The 27218-nt window shown below is 35.3% G+C and overlaps 3 protein-coding genes across 3 annotated transcripts; 2 read left to right on the top strand and 1 right to left on the bottom strand.

Annotated features, from left to right (window-relative positions):
* The first annotated feature begins 2637 nt into the window (after positions 1 to 2637).
* LOC140756839 (uncharacterized) lies at positions 2638 to 10752 on the top strand. Its single transcript, XM_073092369.1, has 4 exons — positions 2638 to 2795; positions 3488 to 3616; positions 5804 to 6080; positions 8010 to 10752. The coding sequence occupies exons 1-4, from the start codon at positions 2669 to 2671 to the stop codon at positions 10750 to 10752; spliced, it is 3276 nt and encodes a 1091-aa protein (XP_072948470.1). The 5' UTR covers positions 2638 to 2668.
* A 4062-nt stretch (positions 10753 to 14814) lies between these two features.
* LOC140757011 (uncharacterized) lies at positions 14815 to 25481 on the bottom strand. The gene is made up of 2 exons (XM_073092566.1): positions 25188 to 25481; positions 14815 to 15773 (listed from the first exon to the last, which is right to left on the bottom strand). The coding sequence occupies exons 1-2, from the start codon at positions 25423 to 25425 to the stop codon at positions 15121 to 15123; spliced, it is 891 nt and encodes a 296-aa protein (XP_072948667.1). The 5' UTR covers positions 25426 to 25481; the 3' UTR covers positions 14815 to 15120.
* LOC140756974 (uncharacterized) lies at positions 19242 to 21709 on the top strand. The gene has a single exon (XM_073092520.1). The coding sequence runs from the start codon at positions 19242 to 19244 to the stop codon at positions 20754 to 20756; it is 1515 nt and encodes a 504-aa protein (XP_072948621.1). The 3' UTR covers positions 20757 to 21709.
* Positions 25482 to 27218: the final 1737 nt, after the last annotated feature.

Consider the following 27218-nt stretch of genomic DNA (forward strand, 5'->3'; position numbering starts at 1 on the left):
AATCATGCAGTCGAATGATAAAATAGAACGATAGAATAAAGTAGTATCAACCCATTACTGTCCCACTGCTGGGCACGGGTCTCTTCTCAGATTAAGAAGGATTAGGTCATAGTCCACCGCGCTGGACAAGTGCGTATTGGTGGACTTCACATACCTTTAAGATTTTTTTTTTATAAATGTCTCAGGTATGCAGGTTTCCTCACGATGTTTTCCTTCACTTTTTTAGCAAGTGATAATTAATTTCTAATACGCACATAATTTTAAAAAATCAGAGGTGCATACCTGATATTTGAACCTCGGACCCCTCGATCGAGAGGCCAAGTTTCTTAACCACTAGGATATCACGGCTTTTTTGAGAAAGAATAAAGAATGATATAATATTCTATTAAAATAGAACAAGATTTTTTTTTATAATATAAGAGTAGCAGACGAGCATGCAGTCCACCTGATGGTAAGTGGCTACTGCCGCCCATGGACATCTGTAATCAACCCCAGATAGGATTAGATATTCCTACTTGAGGTCGGCCACAGATGCGCCGCTACCCCTGAGGACTAAGCTGGAACGCCTCGGAAAAGTCTGTCTCCCTTACCACACCCTTCAAACCGGAACACAGCAGCGCCTAACACTGCTGTTATTAGGTAGAAATAGGTGTGGCGGTAGTGCCGCCGGAGTCGAACCACAAAGGGTTCTACCACCTTCAAAACTACTACTTTACTTTACTTTGGTGGATGCCGTCTTACATATGAGGTGAGCTTAGTCTTCAGGAGTGGCAACTGTGATCGGCTTCAGGTAGAACCTGTTCTATATATATATTTTTTTTAACATTTTAGTATGCTTTATTATATTAACTGAAAAATCTTTACAATTATAATTAAACAGAACACAGAAAATGAAAAGAATGTTCTATATGGAGTTGTAGAGATGTGCATACGACAGTGTTACCATCAGGTGGACTGCATACTCGTTTTCTACTTTAACGTTAAAAAAATACATATTATACGGTCGAATTGAGAAACCTCCTCCTTTTTTGAAGTCGGTTAATAATAGAAAAACGCGAGCGACACCGCACGCGTTTTTTATTTCACACTATTTACTGAATATTCGTTATCAGTAAAAATAAAGAAATTGGAATAAAAACTGTTAAGAGCTATTAGCGATAACATTGTTTACTAACTCAAAAACTGTTTTCAAAAAACGTCAAAAAATCATCAGAATCGTATGTTTCATTCATGTGGTGTATAGCGTCAAAATCAGGTCGAAATAGTGATTTGTGGTTAAATAGAACAGTTAATGGGACCACTTTAATGGTAAGAGATGTATCTTTTATTATTTGATTATGAGCTTCCTGTACAGGTATTCCCGGAGCGCTCAAAAAAGGTGCAAAGAGCTCTTCTTCAAAGCCGGCATGCTGGCGACTCCTCTGGTGTTGCAAATGTCCATAGGCGGCGTTGACTACTTTCCATCAGGCAGCACGTCTGCTTAATCGTTAGGTTAAACAATAAAAATAAATAGTTGTTCGAAGTTGCAGACGAGCATGCAGTCCACCGATGGTAAGTGGCTACTGCTGCCCATGGACATCTGTAATCAACTCCAGATAAGATTAGAACCCTATCTGAAGTTGGAGTTGTAACGCTTTGGATAAGTATGTCTCCCTTACCACATTTCAAACCAGAACACAGCAGCGCTTAACACTGCTGTTATTAGGCAGAAATAGGCGTGGTGGTGCCGACGGAATGCCATAGTGTTTTACCACTTTTGAAAATGAAGTTCTACTATTCACGTTGGTTACAATCTTCTTTGTCTAATTTATGTCGAAATTATGTATGAATTAAAAATTGGTGATCGATGACCAAAAACATTGTAAAATCTATTTGTATGCGTTCACAAAAAAGTCCTCAAAACTTATGAAGTCAACCAATTCTCATTTGGGTAGGGTCTCATTCAGAAAGGTGCAATGGGCCGTGGGCCGTGGGCCGTTGATAACATTATTAATCTATGGTTGATAATGATAATGCTGTCAAGACACTAAGACATTTAAATATTACCACACATTTAAGAATTTTCTGAATACATACATAAGTACTTTAAAGAACTCTGAAGTCTTCTAGATTTTTCTTTTACCTTAATCATTAATGTCACTTATAACTTTCTACTCCAAATCCCCAACTTAAGAATTAGTAAGGTTAGGTTACCTTACGTTCACTCCTTTTTTTGTTATCGAGGGGGATACCTTCAAAAGGTACCCGACAACGTGGGAGCGACGCCGGGTTATGTGGGATTTTTACCGCACTAAAACCCCCCCGGTGGCTGTCCTCTGCGCTGCGTAGAGGATCTCCGGGATCTCCAAAGGAACGCAACCGGAGTCCTCTTAGCGCGTTGCCCGTCGGGCTCCGCCCAGGCGAGCTTGACGCTCGCCACACCATCTGGTGTGTACGACGGTATGCGACCACACATACCGTCGTTCTTCCCGGGGCCGCTAGCCGGGCGGTTCGAGCTCCTACTCTTGCCGCCCGCAACCCCGGAAGCCCCCTTTTAGTCGCCTCTTACGACAGGCAGGGGATACCGTAGCCCTATTCTAGTCCCGGAACTACAGGGACAACCTTACGTTCACTCCTAATATCTTATTTCCAGAATCTATACAACCTACAGTACCCAAAAGCGAGCGAGATGCCACGGACCTTCGACACCACCTTCTACCGGGTCCTCTGGGTGACGCTGATAGCCCTGGGCCTCACCTTCACCGTCATACTCACCAGTGTCTTCGTTGATATTGATGAGCTGCTGGCTAAGGGAAGTGAGTAGCTTTTCTTGCTAAAGGACTTTATATAATACTAGCTGACCCGGCAAACTTTGTACGGCCTCAAAATCTATTTATCAAATATATTTTATATAAAATATAGCCTATGTTACTCGTGGATAATGTAGCTTTCGAATGGTGTAAGATTAATAAAATCGGTCCAGTAGATTTTGAGCCTATTCATTACAACCAAACAAACAAACAAAATTTCCTCTTTATAATATTAGTGTAGATAGGAGTAGTAGACGAGCATGCACCTGATAATCTTATATATAAAATTCTCATGTCACAATGTTAGTTACCGTACTCCTCCGAAACGGCTTTACGGATTTTCACCAAATTTTATATGCATATTCAGCGCTGAGAATCAGCTACTGTCTATTTTTCATACCCCTCAGTTTTGTTCACCCTTAACATTTCTTTAATTTATATGGCAACACAACGTTTGCCGGGTCAGCTAGTTTATTTCTATATTCAGAGCAGACTAGCAGTTTTACGGACTATACCGTTGAAAACAAATGAAAGAAGATGTTTTAATCTCTCTTTGTCTTCGATCACTTATAAGTGATCGAAGCTCTTTGTATATGGAGTTGATTACAGATACGGCAGTGACTTACCATCAAGTGGGCTCAACGCTTAATGCTACTTCTGTCATATAAAAATATCTGATAAATGATTATATATTTCAGCACACGTCATCCAAACCCCATCAGAGCCGGAACCCATAAAGCCTCTGCCAACCTTCGAAGAACTCCAAGATTTTCAGCCAAATGACTCTGATGAAATGGATTCTGGGTACAGGACGAAAAGATCTTTAGGTATGCTAAGAAATAATTTATTTCTCATTTGTTTTCTTATATATAAAATTCTCTTGTCACAATGTAAGTTACCGTACTCCTCCGAAACGGCTTTACCGATTTTCACCGAATTTTATATGCATATTCAGTAGGTCTGACAATCCGCTACTATCTATTTTTCGTACCCCTAAGTGATAAGGGTTAAGCTAGTATTATATAAAAATCAATATAAATAAAAATATAGTTAAAAACTAAACCACGTTAAAATCGCACAAAGAAAATTATGTATCCTGATAAGGAAAATTTGACAAATTTATTAAAATCCTGTATTGTCATCTGTTCTTGGTAACTGTTTAAAATTTTGAATTAATCTGACAGTCCAAAGTGAATCACAATCGAGTTCAAGATTCAGTTATAGATAGATAAAGAGTATTCTATCTATCTATAGACAATCTAGAATCTAAAGATAGATAGATGGAATACTCTTTAATTGAATTTTAATAATAAGCAATTTATAGGCATACATACATACATCCATACATACATACATCCATACATACATACATACATACATACATACATACATACATACATACATACATACATACATACATACATACATACATACATACATACATACATACATACATACATACGTACATACGTACATACGTACATACATACATACATACATACATACATACATACATACATACATACATACATACATACATACATACATACATACATACATACATACATACATACATACATACATACATACATACGTACATACGTACATACGTACATACATACATACATACATACATACATACATACATACGGACGGTAGGCTTCACGTACTGCCGCTTACGTGTTAAATTACTGTCGCTCATGTGATCTTACCCTTACAACTTTTTGTGTTCAAGGTACATCTAGGAAAACTAAAATTTTTGGAGGTACACCACAAATTAAAAATTAGTTTTTAAGTAATAATTATCATCATCAACCCATCACTGTCCCACTGCAGGGCACGGGTCTCCTCTCATAATAAGAAGGATTAGGCCATAGTCCACCGCGCTGGCCAATTGCGTATTGGTAGACAGCACATACCATTGACTTTTTTTTTATAAATCTCTCAGGTATACTGGTTTCCTCACGATGTTTTCCTTCACCGTTTAGCAAGTGATAATTGATTTCTAATACGCACATAACATAAAAAATCAGAGGTACCTGGGATTTGAACCTCGGACCCCTCGATCGAGGGGCCGAGTTTCTTAACCACTAGGCTATCACTGCTCAAATAAGCAATATACATACATACATACGGCAGCCCTCACGTACTGTCGCTCATGTGGTCTTACCCTTACACAATATTAAATGCGACCTAGCCGACGATTATCGCCAATACGATCCTCGCGTATTCGATCAGTGTCGCTCATGTGTTACTACCCTTAGGCAGTTAAGTGTGTAAAATATTCAATCCCTCGAATTGTGCTATACCTACGTAAATAATATATTATTGTGATCAATACTGTTGGCATAGTTACTAAAATGGTAGCTAACTATTTTAGTCTTACTTAGGTAGTTAATTGAAAAGTATGCAAATCTGATGGTTGATAAGTTACTGCATTTTAAAATATAGGAGTTGCAGACGAGCATGCAGTCCACCTGATGGTAAGTGGCTATTGCCGCTCATGGACATCTGTAATCAACCCCAGATAGAGTTAGATTCTTACCTGAAGTCGGCCACGCATGCGCCGCTACTCCTGAGGACTAAGCTGGAATGCCACAGAATAGTATGTCTCCCTTATCACAGCCTTCAAACCAGAATACAGCAGCGTTTAACACTGTTGTTAGTAGGTAGAAACACGTGTGGCGGTGGTGCCGCTGAAGTCGCACCACAGAGGATTCTATCATCTTCAAAATTGTAGCAGTGGTACCACCCGAGGGGAACAACAGCGAAATATAATAATATTATATATAGCGAAATATAATAACAGTTGTTGTTCCCCTGTTGTTGTTGTTGTTGTTGTTGTTCTTGTTGTATATTATAGTCCACGCCAAACTATGCAATTTACTATGGCGACGCGATTCATTTCTATATTCAGAGCGGACTAGCAGTTTTACGCTGACTATACCTGTGTAATTTATAAATATTAAAATAGATTTAAATAAATAATAAATATTTTTATAATGCATTTTTAGAATCCAGAAACTTACTTTTTCATATAAAGAGTCCGAAAATGAAAAAGATCATTACCAACCGCCTCGCAACTCTTCTAGAAGAATTAGATGAAGAAGAATCATCACATAACACAGAAGGATTGTCAAATAAAGCTAATAATAAACCACAATTTCTTAGCACAGAAGATCTGGTACAAAAAACAGAAGAAAGAGAAACAAATAAAGAAAATAATGATAAATTAAGAAGAGAAATGAATAATAAAGATATATTTCATTTAGCGATGCACAATATTCTTCTGCAAGGGATATGGATTTAAATGATGTGTATAATAAAGTACATTTATTGGTTAAAAGTTTTGATGGCGTGGATGCTAAAGGTAATTGTATTTAACATGGGAATTATTTGAAGTTAAATTTAACTTCTAACATGGAAATTATACATATTACATATAACTTATACATATTTTTTAAACTTTTGACGTAATCTTTCAAAAAGTACTTCATCATCAACACATTATTGTTCCACTGCTGCACGGGTCTCCTCTTGGAATGAGAAGGAGTAGGCCATAGTCCACCGCGCTGGCCAAGTGTGTATTGGTAGACTTCACATACCTTTGAGATTTTTTTTTATAAATCTTTTAGGTATGCAGGTTTCCTCACGATGTTTTCCTTCACCGTTTAGCAAGTAATAATTAATTTCTAATACGCACGTAATTTTGAAAAATCAGAGGCGCGTGCCTGGGATTTGAATCTCGGACCCCACGATCGAGAACCGAGTTTCTCAACCACTAGGCTATCACCAGGACTAATATTGGTCTCATAATATTTAAAAATCTGTGCACTCTGAAGCTAAGTATTCAAATTATTTTTTCTAGAAACTCAAAATCCATTAGAAAATAAACCCAAAGAGCTGATGAAGATGATATCACAAAATTCTTATAATGAAGAGGATAAATTCTTTGAAGAACTTCTGAAATGTCACCAGTTACAAACACAAATAGCCCAAAATAAGGAAAATAAGAATGGAGATAAAAATGACACCCTTAAAGGTACTTTATATTTAAGTTTGTTTTTTTTATGATATAGAAGTAGCAGATGAGCATGCAGTCTATCTGTGTGTTCCGGTTTGAAGGGTGTGGTAAGGGAGACAGACTTTTCCGAGGCGTTCCAGCTTAGTTCTCAGGGGTAGCGGCGCGTCTATGGCCGACCTCAGGAATATCTAATTCTATATGGGGTTAATTACAGATGTCCATGGGCGGCAGTAGCCACTTACCATCAGGTGGACTGTATGCTTGTCTGCTACTCCTATATGATGCCTCGGATAAGTATTTCTCGCCTAACATTGCCGTTATATACCGGAGTCGAAACACAAAGGTTTCTACCTTCAATAGTTCCCAATTTGATGCCTGGTTCATCTGAATTTTGAAGTAACCCGTTTAAGATAATTTTAGATCTATAAAGTAAATTTCGAGAAAAAAAAGGAATATACAGGGTGAATTTTTCAAATAGGCCTTCAGGGTCAAATCCGAAACTATAAGGATTAGCGAAAAATGCTGAAAGATTATTCCACTATCTGATAGTGTTGCTTATAAGGATCAAATTCTTGGAAGTGTATTTTTTTTTTCAAAATGAACTCGTTCGATTCCCAGCTAGGGAAATAGATATTTTAAAAACTAATGATGCAGTTTTAGTTTTGATCAAAATCGGCCTCGTAACTCCTTTCAGCATTTTTCGCTAAACCTTATAATTTCGGATTTGGCCCTGAAGGCCTATTGGAAAAATTCACCATGTGTACATACTCGTAGTAGTTGTAATAAATAATAATCAAAAAAATAATAATAAAATCTCAATTATTTTCAGATTCTCCTATATTAATTAAAACAGTGATTGAAATAACAAACAAAATGATGAATGAAAAAAATAAGTAAGTAATTGGTTTTCGTTAGGGAATATCATATTAATAAAAGGAGCGATAGCCTAGTGGTTGGTGGTTGGTTGGTGGCAGTACTAGCCTAGTAGTGACTAAAAAAGTCAGCCTCTTGATCGAGGGATCCGAGGATCAAAGCCCAGGCACCTCTGGCTTTCCAAAGTTATGTGCGTATTAGAAATTAATTATCACTTGCTTAAACGGTGAAGGAATTAGGAAGGAAGGAAGTGAGACATGTTTTGATGATGATGATGAATATCATATTTATTAAAGATCTTTGACAACTTTTGTTTTTTGCAGAAACTCAGGCAAACCTATAAAAGGCCTTGTTAAATTACTGTATAATGGGAAACCAATAGAACTGAAAGAGTTGACAGATGCAAATGTACATAACACAGAAAATAAAATACAAGTAAAACCACAAAGCGTTGAAAATATAGAAATAGTTGCAGACAAAGTAAATACAGATGGTAAAAATGACAAAACTGGTGACTTAGGTCAAGCAATAGCTGAATATTTCAAATCACATGCGGTGAAATACCAAAATAATCATAATCTTTTAACTAAAGAGAGTTTTGAAACGAAACGATTGAAGCGACAAGTAAAAATTCACTATTTAAACGATGGAGTCACTACTGAGAAATCAAAACTAAACGAAAAGCTTAAAAGACATGAAGAAGAACTATTCGTTGAAATTGAGACACATTTTGATGGAAAGGGAAAGAAAGGGGAGAAGAAAAAGAAACTAGTTAGAAGTTTGATTGACAAAATTCAAAAAGCTATAAATTCTAACATCGAAGTCTTACAGAACGAAAATAAAGAGGATACACGTGTGCAAATTAAGAAGAGGACACAAAATCCTATCGACCATAAGGAAATAGTAAAGACTTCAAAAGTTCAACCAGTAGAACACAGACAACTGAATCCTATAAGTAAAACTGCGAATGTAATGCAACCATTGACGAGTGTGTTAGACAAACAAGGAGAGCATTGGAGGAGACGCTACAATGGACCTGGTTTCCTAGCCGTTTCTAAATCTCTGAACTCCGCTGAAATGAGTGAAGTAGATGTCGACTACAATAGCGTTATGAAAAACGGAATACCAAAGCGGTTACAAAAACCGTTGAATACTGAAAGTGAAGATTTAGCTAATCAGATTTCAAATTTGGGTAACGTTACGTTATTTTTGAAAGAAATAGGTGGAAGTGGGTTTTCGATTGGTATTAACCAATATACAGATGAACCGCCAGATAAAGAAAGCTTAAAAATGTTCACAGGCTTAGAAAATCTCATACAAGCGTATCATGAACAGTATGACCAAACTGAAACGGATGCTGTAAGTAATTCCGAAGAATCTAACATTAATGATCAAGAAATACGAACAGATAGACGAAAACGTGGAGCGATGAGTGTCAAACTATTTTCAAATTTAAAAACCAAAACGCACCTCAATAGATTTCTGAACACAAATGCAATGCAAACAAAGAAAATATTTCTTAAAAGTAAGAGAAATAAACGTCATGTTGATAAGATAAGGATTGTGGCGTCTGATTACCCAATTACCCACTACCCAAGATCGAAAGAGGAGGTTTTGGTAGTTTCACATGAAGATATATTTGCTAACAGAGCGGTGGTGAAAGAAGAGCTGCCAGAAGTAGAAATAGGTGACAGAGAAGAGCGCTATGACTTTATAGCACCGTATAGGAATCCTTATGGTAGTGTCCCTAATTTTCAGCCATATATAGGTAGTATTTACGATTCTCAATCATTACATAGCGGACTAATGTCGAAATACCCTCATATATTGGTAGAGAACATCTCAAAATCTAAAGAGGAATTCGTTGATATACATGCAATAAATAGAAAAAATGGAGAAACAGAAATAAAAACACATAACTACCATAAATTAGATACTGAAGCTAAAATTGATGCAAATGATAAATCGACGGAGGGAAATGTCTCTACATCAAACTTAGAGGAGTTTGTTAATGCAATATTACCACCGCCAAGTAATTATAAGCTAACTGTTAATATATTGCCCAAAAATAGGACCAATATGGGTCCAGGGTACAAAGAAGTACATACAACAATTAATAAAAGTTTTGATAAAAATGGCGTTCGGTACGTTTCATCTGTAAATGTTTCCGAAATATCCAAATTTGAAAGTCTAAATAAGACTAAAGAAAATGTTAGAACTACAATACCAGGAAACAAAAAAGTTGATGAGCAACAAAATGAAATCAAACTATTGCTACAACTACATAAAGTGAGAATAGATAATCAATTGGAACATCTTAAAATGGAAAGTCAAAAACTAAAACAAATGATTGGAAAAGAAGACAAAGAAAATTGGACTAAAAATATCAGTAATATTATAGATATCTTCAAAAATTTAGGACACAAAGATTTTGATGAAAAAGTTACTATAAATAAACCTGATAGGAATTATGCCGTAAATCCAGAAAGTAATTTACAAAAATATGCTACAATTAAGCCTATTGAAAACCGACATGAGGAAACAGCAAAGACGAATCTAATAAACATAATAAAAGAAAATGGTAATATAACAAGGGAGATATTACAGAAAATTGACAAAAACACGGACATACTACAATCATTCTTACAAAAAGTCTCTGACAAAATAGCAGCTGAACCCAAAAAAGTAACTGAAGCTCCAAATTTTCCGAAAATTGATCCAATAAGTCCATTTATTGAACAATTACATCGTAATTACACAAATTCTATACCATTTATCTACGCGTTTCAAAAACCGATACAAAATAGTGATGTACCTTTCAAAAACACAGCTAGTGTTGTTTACCACGGACATCTACATACAAATGAATTACAAAATGGTGGCAAAACAAATTACCAAGACGCAAGTATAAAAACACAAAATAATAAAGATAATTTGAAAGATTTTAGCCACAAACTGAGTAACCAAAGTAGATTCTTCATTGATGATCTAGAAAATGATTTTAAACTTGATCCAAATGTTAATAATCGTCTTCTTAACATTAAGATTAATACTACAACTGTATAATCTTAGTATTCTGTATATAATATAAGTTTTCATTGAATAATACAACTATTTGTAGTGATAAGAAAATAAAATCTGTATAAAATCCTCGTTGCCGTACTCCTCCGAAACGGCTTTACCGATTTTCACCAAATTTTATATGCATATTATATAGTAGGTCTGAGAATCGGCTACTGTCTATTTTTCATGCCCCATATATTTTCATTCAAGTGATAAGGGTTGTTCATCTTTAACATTTTTTTTATTTATATGGCAACACAACGTTTGCCGGGTCAGCTAGTAAACAATAAAAAATGCTACTTGGTTTAACATTCATAATGTTGTAAAAATGTTCAATTATTAACAGCTGACTTATAAAATACTTAATAAAATGTTGATTATTTCAAGTAGTTGGTAAGAAATAAATAAAATTATTAATAATTAATTAATTTGATTATTAATTAAAACAGCACCTATGTAATTAATAATTTAGTAATTTTGTTATTAATTATTTATTAAATAAATCTCTATATTTTCATATTCTACACATGTTGTGGTTTCGCATTAGCGCGCATAAGCGTTTAAAAATCGCACCATATGTACCAGGCCTAAGAAAGAAATAATGATAATGATGGCAATTAAATTACAAAGAGAGAACTTTATGTAACTGCTATTTCAAATAAATTTTACAGAATATTCCGTTGAGCCGTAAAATAAGTTTTAAAAATGTTGTGAACTAAATTTTACAGAATATAACAGAAAGGCCGTGAAAGCCTAGTGGTTAAGAAACTCGGCCTCTCGATCGGGGGGCCCGAGGCAAATGCCAGGCACGCACCTCTGATTTTTCAAAGTTATGTGCGTATTAGAAATTAATTATCACTTGCTAAACGGTGAAGGAAATAGTGAGGAAACCAGCATAACTGGGAGGTTTATAAAAAAAAAATCTCAAAATTATGTGAAGTCTACCAGTACGCACTTGGCCAGCGCGGTGGACTATGGCCTAATCCTTCTCATTATGAGAGGAGACCCGTGCCCAGCAGTGGGACAGTAATAGATTGATGATGATGATTACAGAATATTCATGTGTAATATGCAATAACACTACATCAAATTTAAATAAGTTTTATTTACGTTTATATTACATTTTAAAATGTTGAGAATAGTTTTAAAATACAGTTTACTTACATTTAATTACTGTGCTCCGTCAACTATTATTAATAATAAATAAAATAAGTATATAAATAAAATTGTTTTTTTACTAAATGCATATATAAGTATAGACAGCGTAAAACTGCTAGTTCGCTCTGAATATAGTAATGAATCGCCATAGCAAATTGTATGACTACACCTGCTCGCAACAACTTCAGAGCGGACTAGCAGTTTGGCGCGGACTATATAAGAAAATCCTTCCGAGGCGGTGGGGTGGTACTTTGTTGGCCTTCAAAAATAATTCTATATTATATTAGAATAAAAAAAAAACAAAACAAATATTAAACTTTTTCTTTGTCTATTCCTCTTAGTTCGTCCGTATTCGTTCATATTCGTTCTACCTTTCCAAACTAAAATTAAACAGTGTGACGTCAAACAGATATTAGTTACGGAGCACAGTAAGGGTGAGACCACACGAAGCGTTTTTCTTCCAGCACAGCGGACGCGGAACACTAATAATTCTTATGTAAATCATTTTATTCACAAACCCCTTTGGCAAAAAGACTTTCCAAAAAGTGAAATTGATTCTGACTTTTGCACGCTAAGAACCATATTTTTTATAATATAGGAGTAGCAGACGAGCATGCAGTCCATGTGATGTTAAGTGGCTACTGCCGCCCATGGACATCTGTAACCCTAAATAAAATTAAATTCCTACTTGAAGTTGGCCACGAATGCACTACCCCTGAGGATTAAGCTTGAATGCCACTGAAAATATCTGGTTTACACCAATCAAAGCAGAACACAGCAGCGCTGAACACTGTTATTAGGCAAAAATAGGTGTGTGTAAAAATTGTAACATTTCAATGAACTATACCTATTTCGCGTTGGCGGCTAAAAAAACGCTACGTGTGTTCCGACCCTTATCTTAAGCTAACCACTACAACAGTCAGTATTACGTAAAATACGTATAGACATCAAATAGTATTAGAAAAATAGTTCACTTCACGAAAGCAAGACTGTCTCTTTCACTCCTGTTGTTACCGTGTCTTGCGTCCCTTTCCCTCGTAAAGATGCACACATAGATAATACTTGTATCAATGATAAAGAGTAAATACTTTAAACATTTGGTTTACGTCATATTTTTGGGGATCCACATAGATCTGTACTCTTAGTATGAGTTTTTACGTTTACTCGAAAACATACACCGTTTACGTATTCAAGTTAAGATTAAAACTACTTCGCAACAATCCGCTACAAATATGTATGATGGTATATATTTTAAACCATGCAGTATGTACGTATTCGCTCATACAGCGCCCCCGTGGAACGGATCGGAACTAAAACTTCAAATCAAATCTCCCAAAACTGGGTACATTTTCTTCTTAGGAGTGAGTAATCTTTACTAATCTATGATTATTACATGGCAAAGTCAAATACGGGAATCGTCAAAATACGTAAACGTTGAACGTTTTCGAGCAAACGTAAAAACTCATACTAAGGGTACTGAAACATTTAAGCTCTGTACTTACAGTTAGTTATAACTACACACTTTAACATATTAAATGCCATCAAATATAAATAAACATAACATTCATTGTTGTGCGCGTAGCAACGCTCATTTTAGGGTTCCGTAGACAAATAGTAAAAACGGAACCCTTTTACTAAGTGTCCGCTGTCTGTCTGTCCGTCTGGCTCTATTCCTCGAACCGTAATATATATACACTTGATTTTTCAGAGCATGTATAACGGTGGCTGCTATAACAAAAAAACATAAAAAATAAAAAAATCTTCAAAATAAATGTTGGTCGCAATACAAGACTCGGCTATTTTTCGGTATTTTTCGCTTTATCTAATGAAACGTAACACATAGACACAGTTCAAATTTTCACTATGTAGTCACTTCTATGGCTCCTATGTTAATAAATACTAAAAATAAAAAATAAATTTAAATTTGGTGGTACGGAACCCTGTGTGTGCGAGTTCGATTCGCACTTGGCCAATTATTAGTATTTGTTATACGGCTACCGTTACACATTCTGTAAAAAAATCGAATGTCGTATTACGGTGTAAGAGATAGAGCCCTGTGACAGACAAACAGCGGAGGCTTAGTAATAGGGTACAGAATCCTAATCATCAAAATCGAAGCTGTTATGAGAATTTCCAAATTTTATTTATTTTACGTATTAATTAACGCGACTTATAAGTCACAGGCCGCGAATACATCAGACCGTAAAATATAAGTAATAAACGCTTTCGACACTCACAGCCCCACACTAGGATTCCCTGTGTCGTGGGTGCCATGGACACACGAAGACAACATACAAACACCCAGACCCAGAACAGATATCTAAATTGATTATTCAGTCTGTCTGGCCGGGGATGGAACCCGGAACCTTTTGCGCGTCAGACCGGTATGGTGACCGCTCCGCCACGCGGGTCGTCATATAGTCAGACAATATAGAACATCATCTATAGATCTTGGAGCAAAAAACATCTTGAAAAATAATATAATTACACCAAATTGTGTAATTTCCAAATTCGAAATCGAAATATAAATGTGACAGTTTGACTAAGAAGGTTGTATATTAAGTATAATTCTGGACATTTAGACATAGACAATGATATAACTATAGATACGTTACATGCCCACTAAACAACAAAAAAGGGAGCGAAACGCGAGCACGTTGACACACACATTCACTTTTCTTTATACTTACAAATTACTACATAGACAGATATTCTATAAGGAACAGAGCTATTAGAACAATAAAAAGAGACAACTAGTGATTGACATTGCGTTTCAAGTTTCATTCACAGGTAAATATCGACGTACATTTTGCGTCTTTATCACTTTAGTTGTAGAAGGATTACTTGTCTCTTTCTTGTCAGTTACGTCATCATGTAGGACTAAACACGAGAAATAATGAAAATATAATAATTTCTCCTCATTTACTTGTACTTAATATATGATTTCATGAAACTTGTTAATATTTTTCCGCATAATTTGTACATCTACGCATTGCACAAGAAGGCAATTTGAGGCTCAGAAGACTAAAACAAATGACATTTTATATGTACAGTGACACATGTATCAGATACTACGCCGCGCGAGAACGACTGGAGTCGACAAACACCAATTGGTATATTTTGTATGTTTCAAGTTTTGCCCGCTAGTAACGTATCTTTAGTTATTATATCAATGGACATAGACAACATTTACCATTTTCGCTGTTTCAAGATTTAAGCATTATGATTGACTCTAAACTTTATGGCGTTTAGCAAATCAAGAATACCGAGACGAAACTGCATATTCTGCTTCACATTTAGCGACATTATTTCCGGGAGGAGGGAGAGGAGGAATTTTTTGCTGGCTTCAGCAGTGAGGTCGAGAGAGGAGGTCTTGTTCAAGGTTGTCGAAGGGCTCTGAGCTGGTTTAGGCCATGGAGGATTGACAGGCTTAGGCGTGTCAGTTAACAGCTTCATTATCTCAGGGTTCTTCGACACAATTTGAGCTGGAACAGGAGATTTCGGTTCTTCTTTCGGCGTCAACAGCACAGGTCCTGGAATATCCAGCCCATTCCCATTAAGCATTGGGGCGTTCAAGTCCTTGTTTTCAGCATTCATCTTCTCCAGCTCATTCACATCCTCAACGATGTACAGCTCATTTGATTCTGAGTCTGTTGACGTCTCGTTTTCGATGTACTCCCTGCCAATGTTCTTGAAGTCCTGGATTCGCTGGATACGCCGTCTTAACACAGATGCGTCGAGGAAGGTCAGCATGGAGTGGTAACGTCGCCTCTGCTTCTTTCTAACAGGACTCTCTGAATTAGATTTGCGTACTTCGTCCGTATAATATTTGCGAATATTCGCCCATTTCCGCGTCATCGCGTAAACTGAAATATTAGACAAGAATTAGATATGGTAAGAATAATAATTTTGCAAAGCTCGGGTTTTTTTATAGAGAACGCACAGCTTATATCTAAGTTGAAGAAATTGCACGCAAGTTTCTTGTATTAAGGCATGAATCATTTAAAAAATAATCAATAAGAGATAAATATAAAAAGTATACATAACATTTAATACATTTAAAATTCTACCTTTCAAATCAAATCAAATCAATTTTTTTTATTCAAAATAGGTTCTCTACAGAGCACTTTTTGAATGTCAATACAACTACAGCTTTCATAGTTAAACCTAGATAAGGCAGTCGCCAATGGATATTCGTAACATCAGATCATCGATCGCCAATGCGTCGCCGGCATAACATTATATTAACTTTAACCTTATACAAAAAACAGCTAAAATCTTCCCCTAGCAACACTAGAAAAGCTCACAATTGGGCATCCATGCCCAGTGTATCACATAGATTTATATTCAAATAGACAAACCCTATTTTGTCGCCAGATCGCAAAAACTTGAGACAAAATTAAAATTCGCTTTTATGTTCCCATAGTTAAAAACATAGAAAGATACTTCGCTGCCTTAAAATTGAATGAAGCCACAAACGGCTTATTAGTAAGTACTTTTTTTTAATTTTTGACAAATAAAACATTATTAGAGAAAATTTACGAATAAATAACGAACACTGCGTAATTTACATAATAAATAAATAATTATTTCAAATATTTTAGGGACATTTTAGCACGGAGACGTGGCAAAACTTTTTTACGCGACTATTCCAATTCTCAAAACTGGGTACATTTTCTTGTTAGAAGTGAGTAATCTTTACTAATCTATGGTTAAAAATTAGATAATTTTATTATAAACTATTGTGAAATAAATAAATTTAGATGTATAATGTGTTTTTCAATCTTTCACGACCTCCTTTTGTATGTGAAAATATTTCTCAACCCCCTACTCTCTGCTGAAACCAACTTTTATTTTATTATATTAGCAGTGTGAAATATATATAACATATTTATTTATTGTCATTAGCCGGTTAAATACATAATTAAAAAACAAATATAAATTATTTAACATTTTCAAAGTAAAAACAGCTGTAATTAAACTTTTTGTTTTTCTTTTCTTTTTAACTGAGATTGTGATGCCCCGCGACCTCCTTGTAATGGCCTTGCGAACCCCCAGGGGATCATGACCCACATTTTGAAAATCACTGACGTGAACAATTTACACAACGAAATTGATAGCAAATGAAGAAATTTATTACCAAAATAAAAACATTTAGGTTACAAAAAGTATGATTATGGTCAACAATATGAAAATATTACTTGAATAAAGTTTAAATAAATCTATATATCAATATAATAATAATAAAATATCTATTTCTATTTATTTATATAGTATCTATGTATAAATAGGCTAAGATGAAACAATTAAGAACATTTTTTCTATATTTTTCAACCGATATTCTTTTTATTTTGTAAGTTTGTTTTTTTTACTTAATTTTCTTTTATGTAGCTTCGCTTAGCTCTGTTTTTGTACGGATTGCGAGCTATATCATGACCGGTGTAGTTAAGTTAAGTGAAGTTAAGTATTTTGGTAGCATGAAGGTGGTAGAACCCTTTGTGGTTCGACTCCGGCGGCATCACCGCCACACCTATTTTTATCTAATAACAGCAGTGTTACCCGCTGCTGTGTTCCGGTTTGAAGGGTGTGGTAAGGGAGACAAACTTTTCCGAGGCGTTCCAGCTTAGTCCTCAGGGGTAGCGGCGCATCTGTGGCCGACCTCAGGTAGGAATATCTAATCCTATCTGGGGTTGATTACAGATGTCCATGGGCGGCAGTAGCCACTTACCATCAGGTGGACTGCATGCTCGTCTGCTACTCTTATATTATATAAAAAAGCATATATTAGCTTCGACTTCTGTTGGAAAGGCACCCTAAATTTCCCCAATAGCTAAGTAACATAATAACTAGTAATGAATATAAGAACAGAACCCTGACTACTTAAATTAATGTTACTCCCACAATTTAGACGAATCCAACGACACCTCATATCGCTTCTTTGGAAGAAGAATGGCACAACTCAAAATTCATTTTTCTGTTATATGTTCAATTTAAACCCAAATATTTCGTATTTTAATGTGTCCTAACGGTACTGTGGTTATACCTTCGATCACTAAGGTTATACATAACTACTTATAATTGTATTTATGATTATTTTAATTCTTATTTAAATAAAAGATTTCGAAACAAAAACATTGTTTAATTTATTACGTAGTTTTATGATAATAAAAATGTACCCTCCGCACTGTGGATATCGCGAACGCGCGACCGGCGGTATTGGTCGGTAGACGCGTTGTTGCAAAAATTAAGTGTCTTGAATCGAAATTATTCAAGTTATTTATTTGATATATATAAGAGTGTAAGGCCAATTGTATTGAGCTATTAGTGTTGTGCGCAAAGAGAAAGGGCTTACCGAAACGCCCTTTTGAGTAGTGGTAGTTCCACCTAATACACTAAGGGAAGTTAGATTAATTAAAACCTTGAATTTGCCGTGACACGGTTTTGGCAGAGTTCCGAAATCACTGCAGGACTTTGATGACTCAGTGCAAGAAAGAAAAAAACTCTCCTGGCGTCCAACCTAGATTAGAACTTAGTTATTTACCTAATATGTAATCATTCTTATAAGCTCTAGTTAACATTCCATTCAGTAGGCTAATGGTAGGTTAGTTAGTAGTTCATTATAATTCTGTCAATATATGTATTTAAAGCATTATTTCCTTTCATTTTATAAGAATCCGTAACAAATGACGCCCAACGTTAAAATCAACGGGTTTTTATATAATTAAATTAAGGGAGTATATAACAGATTTGTATTGCTTAGGTAAATTAGTTTAGATAAAAATATGAGAAGTTTCTTGATGTTGTAAACAATGAATTTATGATATGTGATTAGTTTATTAATGTTATTATAAGAAAAACAAAATATATCTCAAGCAGTATTATAAGTTAGGTAGATAGGTCACTTGTTTATATTTCATTATAATATAAGGTACATTTTGCGAATGTATTAAGTTATTGATTTTTTAGCGTTTAGTGTAAGTAGTTTTATGTATATCTCGCAGTTGATATATTAATGTAATTAAGTAAACCTTAGGCACGTATAATTGTATAATTGTAACTTGTAAGGACCCATTTATCTGTATCTTCTATTAGAAGACAGGGTTGATTTACCTTCTTTTGCTATTTTGTTATGGTTACAAGAATATATGTATAATACAAGGATATAGTAGGTATATAGCATAACATAAGTACTTACGAGATATTTAGCAATACTGCTAATACATTGTTATTGTTTTGTTTTATATTGCATTGTTATTTAGTTTGTTTCAATTTTCCTCACGTCTTTGCGCACATATTTTTACATTCGTTTTTTTTATACTTCTTTTTTCGTTAACATGGACCCTCAATTTTTGCTCAAAGATGAAGTAGAATTTGAGCTGCAATGTCGGGGCTATACTCAAACAGGTATGGTTTCTGCTTTAAAAAGAATACTTAAAAAAATGTTACATGTTGAAAGTTTGAAAGAAGTATCATATGAAATAAAACCACCCCTTTCATGCGTTAACAATCCAAGTGCGGAGTTAGACATTTGTTCAGAAAAAATAAATGCAATTTTATGTTATATATCTGAGTTACATGAGAAACCTGATAAGCAATTATACAAACGTTTAGTGTCACGCTTATTTCATGTCGTTAATAGAATTAAACTTACGGTGCCTGTTAGCGAAGCGGAAAAAGAAAAGGCAAATTTACTTTTAGAAAAAGCGTCCAAGCTAATTGATGATTTGGAACGTAAAGATGAAATAGTTGATAATGACATAATTACAACAGAAATGAAAGAAGCCTTGCAAAATTCTTTCGGCGAAGATAGTAAGAAAATTTTAGAACAAATAATGGACAACGCGTCTTTAGATATTGTGGCTCCAACAACTTCGAAATCAGATAACATTGATGTTCCTGAAGAAGTACTTCCTATAAAAGAAATTATTGAGCAGAAAAGAGTTAGTTTTGCGCATGATGACTTTGATATCTCGGCTCTCAACAACAATAAAGCTACTTGTGATTCAAAATTATTTAACTCCACTTCTTTCGGTGACGATCCTCCATTTCGTAGGCTCAAACTGGTACCAATTAGTCAATGGGGTGTTCAATTCTCCGGTGATAATAGATTTAGTGTTAATGCTTTTATTGAGCGGGTAAATGAACTCAAAGATGCTAGAAATGCAACTGACGATGATTTATGGCGCCATGCCATAGATTTTTTTAAAGGTGACGCTTTGATTTGGTTTCGTGCAAATAGGGAGTACGTTAATAATTGGCATGAACTAGTGTTATTGTTGAAACGTACTTTTCAAGCTCCATATTACCAAGAGGAATTATTGGCGGAGGCTAAATCGAGGACTCAGGGTAAAAATGAATCAGTTCTTATATTTATTTCAGTAATGCAGAACATGTTTAATAGACTTCCTAACAAAATTTCGGAATTTGAAAAAATTATGATTATCATAAAAAATTTACAGCCATATTATCAGAGAGCAGTTTGTAGGGATGTATTTAACTCCATATCAGATTTAGTAAATGTTCTTAGAATTGTGGAAAGAACTAAAATAAATTGTGATAGCTTCCAAGAACCTAAAGCTTATATAAATTCCTTGGAGCCAGATTTAGCATACAAAGCTAATGTGATTACAACAAAAACTCCTGATGTTTGTGAAATTAAAAATTCCAGCTCTACAAATAGTATTAAAATGAGATGCTGGAATTGTAGGGAGATAGGTCATTTATTTAGGGCCTGTTCCATTCCAAAGCAAAGATTATTTTGTTATAGATGTGGCCGATTTGGAGTTACTTCTAAAGATTGTACTTGTAAGGGAAACGCCACAGGGGAGACTCCAAGTCCTGCCAAATGAGTTTTCCCCTAAAGCGCGAGGACAAAGAGTGGCAGGATTGGTTGAAGTTTTTAAATAAATTTATGGTCCAGGGCGAAGTATCGCCATTGGTTTTTAAAAAAAAATTTGATAACAGACCTTATGTAACACTTAGAATTTTAGGATATGCTTGCAATGGTCTACTAGATTCTGGGGCCACACGCACAGTAGTAAATAAAGATTTTGCTAACACGTTGAAACAATTAGGTTTAAAATCTCAAAAACTTAAATCTGTGCAAATGGCCACAGCAGATGGAACAAGTCATAACATTACGGAAATATTTGATGTTCCAATTCAATTCGATGATCAATTCCATATAGTTTCCATGTTACTTATGCCTCATTTATCGCAAAAGTTGATTTTAGGAAAAGATTTCTTTGATGCATTTGGTGTTTCCTTTACATTTAAAGGCAATAGTCTTCAGAATATATCTATCATAAATGAGATTGATGAGCACTGTGTAGCATTGATAAGCAAAGAATATTTAAAGGAAGATGAAAAACAAAAACTGTTAGAGGTAGTTCAGGAAATAAAAGAAAATATAGGGATAGGTTTAGGCAGAACTAAAATGATAAAACACACCATAGATACAGGAGATAATAAGCCAATATATCAAAGACAGTATAACTTTTCACCAATTATTAGGAAAGAAATAGAACGTGAGCTAGATGAGATGTTAGAAAAAGACGTGGTTGAGCCATCCCATAGCCCTTGGTGTTCTCCTATTGTGATGGTAAAAAAGGCTAACGGTGGTAATAGGCTTTGCTTGGACAGTAGGCAGTTGAATAAAATAACGAAACGAGATACATATCCCTTGCCAAGAGTAGCTTCAATCATAGATAACTTGCGCAATGCTAGAGTTCTCAGTACAATTGATCTCAAGTCCGCATTCTGGCAAATAGAATTAGAAGAGTCTAGTAAGGAAAAAACAGCATTTGCTGTACCGGGTAGTAGGTAGAGGACTTTTTCATTTTAAAGTAATGCCGTTTGGCCTAGTAAATGCTTCACAGTCTCAACAAAGACTTATGGACATCTTGTTTCACGCCTTAGAAGGCAAGGTATGGGCATATTTGGATGATATTGTCGTTTGTTCAGAGAGCTTAGACGAGCATTTAGAAATGTTGAGGCGTGTTATGGTAATTTTAAACAAAGCAGGTTTGACTGTCAACATTGATAAATGTCAATTTGCGAGGCGTAGTTTACGGTTTCTGGGATATATAATCGATAAAGATGGGTTACGCACAGACCCAGATAAAGTTACAGCCATAATGAATTTTCCAAGACCTAGAAACATTACAGAACTAAAAAGATTTGTAGGGATTGCTAGTTGGTACAGGAGATTTGTAAAAGACTTTTCTCTTGTTGCGGCCCCACTCCATGATTTAACTAAGGGGAAAAAGAATAAAAAGTTTACTTGGAATGAGGAAGCCGAGAAATCGTTTGTAAATTTAAAGACTTTACTTACTTCTACACCGGTTATTTCTTGTCCAGATTTTTCTAAACCGTTTATTATACAATGTGACGCATCAAATAAAGGGATAGGGGCGGTTTTGTGTCAAAATGTTAATGGCGTAGAACAACCCATATGTTACTTAAGTAGAAAGTTAAATGATGGAGAACAATTATTTTCGACATCAGAAAGGGAGCTGTTAAGCATTGTTTATGCCGTAGAAAAATTTAGGCCCTATATAGATGGAACTCATTTTACGGTTGTAACCGATCATAGTGCTCTTAAAATGCTACATAAAATGAAGGATCCCCATGGCAGATTGGCTAGATGGGCAATGAAATTACAACAGTTTAGTTTTGATATAATTCATAGACCAGGTAAATGTAATGTCGTGCCAGATGCTTTGTCTAGATGTATTGAGGTTCTTGAAGATCATAATCACGAAATACAAATTTTAGACAAACATAAAGATGATTGGTACAAAGACAAGGTTAAAAAGCTAACTCTCAGTCAAGCACCAAATTTGGATTGGCAAGTTAAAGACGGCATACTGTATAAAAAACTTATTTTAAAGCAATATCCGGACAAAATTAACGATTGGAAATTAGTTATACCAAAACCTCTAAGAGTTAATATTTTAAAGTTTTGTCATGATGATGTAAAAGCCGGTCATTTAGGAGTTCGCAAAACTTTATTTGGAATAAAACAATATTATTATTGGCCCCATATGAAACATGACGTTTTAGAATATGTTGGAAACTGTGAAACATGTGCAAAAGTAAAGATACCTCAAAAACTACCTTTTGGTCAAATGGGTCAGCATAGAACCGTAACAAGGCCTTGGCAGATAATTTCATTAGATTTAATGGGACCCTTTCCTAAAAGCAAGCAATGTAATACCATGCTATTAGTAATCACCTGTTTGTTTAGTAAATTTGTACTTTTATTTCCGCTTAGAACAGGTAAAGCTGATAAAATTTGCGAAATTCTTGAAAACCAATTTTTACTTTTCGGTATACCTCAAGCAATTATATGTGATAATGGAAAGCAATTTGATTCACACGTATTTAGAGATTTAGTACACAAATATAATAGTCAAATATGGTTTACTCCTAATTACCATCCGCAAAGTAATCCAACAGAACGGGTTAACCGAGTTATTGGCACTATGATATCTTCGTTTATTAGCACAAAAAAACATAACGAATGGGATATTCACCTGCAAAAGTTTGCTCATGCTATACGGACATCTATTCATGAAACAACCGAATATACACCATCCTTTCTATTTTTCGGCAGAGAAACATCTATTCCAGCTAATATTAACAATTCAACGAGAGATCAATATTCCACGATTCTAGATGAACCCATTAAAATAAACTATAGTGAATATTTATCGAATTTACAGTCACTATCTAGCTTGTATAAAAATGTGGAAGGTAAATTAATAACATCTTACAAGAAAAGTGTCCAAATCTATAATAGTAAACGTAGAAATGCTAATTTCAAAATAGGGGATGTAGTATGGAAGCGCACGAAATTTCTCTCTAATGCAGGAACTAAATTTATGGCTAAACTAGCACCAAAATTTGAAAAAGCCGTTATAATTGAAAAATTATCTGACAACGTTTTTCGTCTTAATAATGCTTATGGCAGATCAATAGGCGTGTGGCATGCTAAAGATCTGAAGCCATTGCAGCAAGCTGTTGGGGTTTAAAGAAATAAAATATTGATAATATTTTTTTTCTTAATTTGGTTGGGGGAATATTACGTAGTTTTATGATAATAAAAATGTACCCTCCGCACTGTGGATATCGCGAACGCGCGACCGGCGGTATTGGTCGGTAGACGCGTTGTTGCAAAAATTAAGTGTCTTGAATCGAAATTATTCAAGTTATTTATTTGATATATATAAGAGTGTAAGGCCAATTGTATTGAGCTATTAGTGTTGTGCGCAAAGAGAAAGGGCTTACCGAAACGCCCTTTTGAGTAGTGGTAGTTCCACCTAATACACTAAGGGAAGTTAGATTAATTAAAACCTTGAATTTGCCGTGACACGGTTTTGGCAGAGTTCCGAAATCACTGCAGGACTTTGATGACTCAGTGCAAGAAAGAAAAAAACTCTCCTGGCGTCCAACCTAGATTAGAACTTAGTTATTTACCTAATATGTAATCATTCTTATAAGCTCTAGTTAACATTCCATTCAGTAGGCTAATGGTAGGTTAGTTAGTAGTTCATTATAATTCTGTCAATATATGTATTTAAAGCATTATTTCCTTTCATTTTATAAGAACCCGTAACAAATTTTAAACTGGCTCTCCTGGAAAATTGCCTTTTTACTTGCCGGTATTCTTGCAAAGAAGCGATATGTTAATCCGTCAAGCCGTTTGTGCTGCAGCGTGACAAAAAATAAGGCATACAATTCGAAATACATTACCCTCCTCAGTTAATAAAAAACGAAAATCGGTGACACACGGTATTTAAATATATTACAATAAAGACAAAATACAACTGTAACATATGTTAGTAAATATTACGTAACAATTTGCGACGCCTTACTTTTTTTAATATAGGAGTAGCAGACGAGCATGCAGCCCACCTGATGGTAAGTGGCTACTGCCCATGGACATCTGTAATCAACCCCAGATAGGATTAGATATTCCTACCTGAGGCCGGCCACAGATGCACCGCTACCCCTGAGGACTAAGCTGGAACGCCTCGGCAGTCTGTCTCCCTTACCACACCCTTCAAAACGGAACGCAGCAGCGCCTAACACTGCTGTTATTAGGTAGAAATAGGTGCGGCGGTGGTGCCGCCGGAGTCGAACCACAAAGGGTTCTACCACCTTCAGTTTTTGTCTCTGTCTAATTAAACAGATAACAATAAAAACAATATACCAGTAACATATGTTAGTAAATATTACGTAACAATTTGCGACGCCTATCAATGATATTAACTTACCCTTCTTATGCTTCTCATCTTCGGGCAGTTGATCCCAATTCTCGTTCATGGCTCGGCCAATATCATCCCAGGCTTTTTTCTTGATCTCCCTATTCCGAAGACACTTCATATTATAATGTTTTGAGTAAACATTCCAAATACATTCTTGTTTTTGGACTTCCAGAATGAATTTCTCGTCGGTATCATCTGATTGTGCTCTGTTCCGAATGTATGATGTGTAGATATACTTCGAACTCATTTTGATTTTTACAATTCGGTCTAGGATAGGGTGGGTTCAGGCTTCCCGGGCGGCGCCGCCGCTCGTACTGTTGAAGCCGGCAACGTCAGCGCCAAAGATTAGGTAACTGAGGTGGCTAAATACATCAAAAACTAAGGAAAAGTCTAGGCTATAGTTAAATTTAAACATTTAAACATTTATTTGTTTTACTTCATAAGGTGTGTTACATTAGTAAGCTAGAGCCTCCTTTTAAGCATGCAGTGCCTGTATTAGGAGCCTCCGCTCTTCCGAGAACAACATAAACTTGTGAAATATAATACAAGGTAAGGAATATATTATTTTAAGCTAATTTATCTAATTTTATATTAATCAATAACATAAGTATTCTTGCCTAGTATTGTGTGTGTGTGTGTGTGTGTGTGTGTGTGTGTGCATGTGTGAGTGTATGCATTTAATGTATTATATATATGAGGACTGTAGTAGTGATTCTGCCTCTTCGTAGCTGCAACGCAATATGATGATTTGAATAGAATCAAGGCATTTTTGTAGAATCCTTTGTGATTTAATGCTGGCATTTGCCACATCTTTTTCTGTATAACAGCAGTACTATGTTCTGATTTATCTTATATATAAAATTCTCGTGTCACAATGTTAGTTACCGTACTCCTCCGAAACGGCTTTACCGATTTTCACAAAAAATTATATGCATATTCAGTAGGTCTGAGAATCGGCTACTATCTATTTTTCATACCCCTAAGTGATAAGGGTTGTTCACCGTTAACATTTTTTTATTTATATGGCAACACAACGTTTGCCGGGTCAGCTAGTAAGGTTATATAGTAAGACTTACAAGAGACATGTCAATTTAATCCTCAGAGCTAGAACAATGGCTTTTGTCAACTTAAGGTGGAAAGTAAATCCATAAAGGTAATAATCCATGATTGGTAGTGGCAACTTACCGTCAGGTGGACTGCATGCTTACGAATTACGTGTAATTTTGTATTGCAAGATTAAATCGCACTTATGTTTTCTATTCAAACATTTAAAAAGTAATATTGTAGAAGATTACTAAACGTAGACTACAGATTTATTTCATACCGAGAATCAAATTAAACCTTACTTCATCAAACTGTCCCACTGCTAGGCACGGGTCTCCTCTCAGAATGAGAAGGATTAGGCCATAGTCCACCGCGCTGGCCAAGTGCGTATTGGCAGACTTCACATACCTTTGAAAACTGTTTTTTTAAGATTTCTCAGGTATGCAGGTTTCCTCATGATGAAAACCTTCACCGTTTATGCAAGTGATAATTAAGTTCTAATATGTACATAACTTTGATAAATCAGTGCCTAGGATTTGAACCTCGGACCCCTGGATCAATAGGCCGAATTACCTATTGTTATCAATGCTTTTAATATGCTAACCTAACTTATTTACGAATATTTTAAAAATCCTGCTTCATTTCTCCAAACATCAATTAATCAACAAATTTGTCTCACAGAGACAACCGCGGAACCAATAAAGTAGTTACTTCACCTTCTGCGTTGCTTTATAAATGCCGCATGCATTTTTGCGCATGTGCTAAAATGCATTATACATATTATAAGCAATATACAGCCGAATCAAATCAATTCACCTGGTAGACATTGAAATATATTGATGTAGTAAGGTCACGCCAATATGATATCAGTAGCACTTATATCATAAATGGCACAGATCGAAACTAGTGGGCAACAGTTGCGGTTGTTTCATTATTACCATGCTCAGTCATAGATTAGTAAAGATTACTCACTCTTAACAAGAAAATGTACCCAGT

The sequence above is a fragment of the Epargyreus clarus genome, unplaced genomic scaffold (genome assembly GCF_041222505.1).
Source record: "Epargyreus clarus isolate Ecla_fem2 unplaced genomic scaffold, WU_Ecla_fem_2.2 ptg000036l, whole genome shotgun sequence".
NCBI classification, from domain to species: domain Eukaryota; kingdom Metazoa; phylum Arthropoda; class Insecta; order Lepidoptera; family Hesperiidae; genus Epargyreus; species Epargyreus clarus.

Coding starts and splice junctions, on each gene's coding strand:
- LOC140756974 (XM_073092520.1), top strand. CDS start 19,242: ATGGACCCTCAATTTTTGCTCAAAGATGAAGTAGAATTTGAGCTGCAA.
- LOC140756839 (XM_073092369.1), top strand. CDS start 2,669: ATGCCACGGACCTTCGACACCACCTTCTACCGGGTCCTCTGGGTGACG. Junction 3,617..5,803: donor CAGGACGAAAAGATCTTTAG/GTATGCTAAGAA, acceptor ATGCATTTTTAG/AATCCAGAAACTTACTTTTT. Junction 6,081..8,009: donor GCGATGCACAATATTCTTCT/GCAAGGGATATG, acceptor TGTTTTTTGCAG/AAACTCAGGCAAACCTATAA.
- LOC140757011 (XM_073092566.1), bottom strand. CDS start 25,425: ATGAGTTCGAAGTATATCTACACATCATACATTCGGAACAGAGCACAA. Junction 15,774..25,187: donor AGATGAGAAGCATAAGAAGG/GTAAGTTAATAT, acceptor CTAATATTTCAG/TTTACGCGATGACGCGGAAA.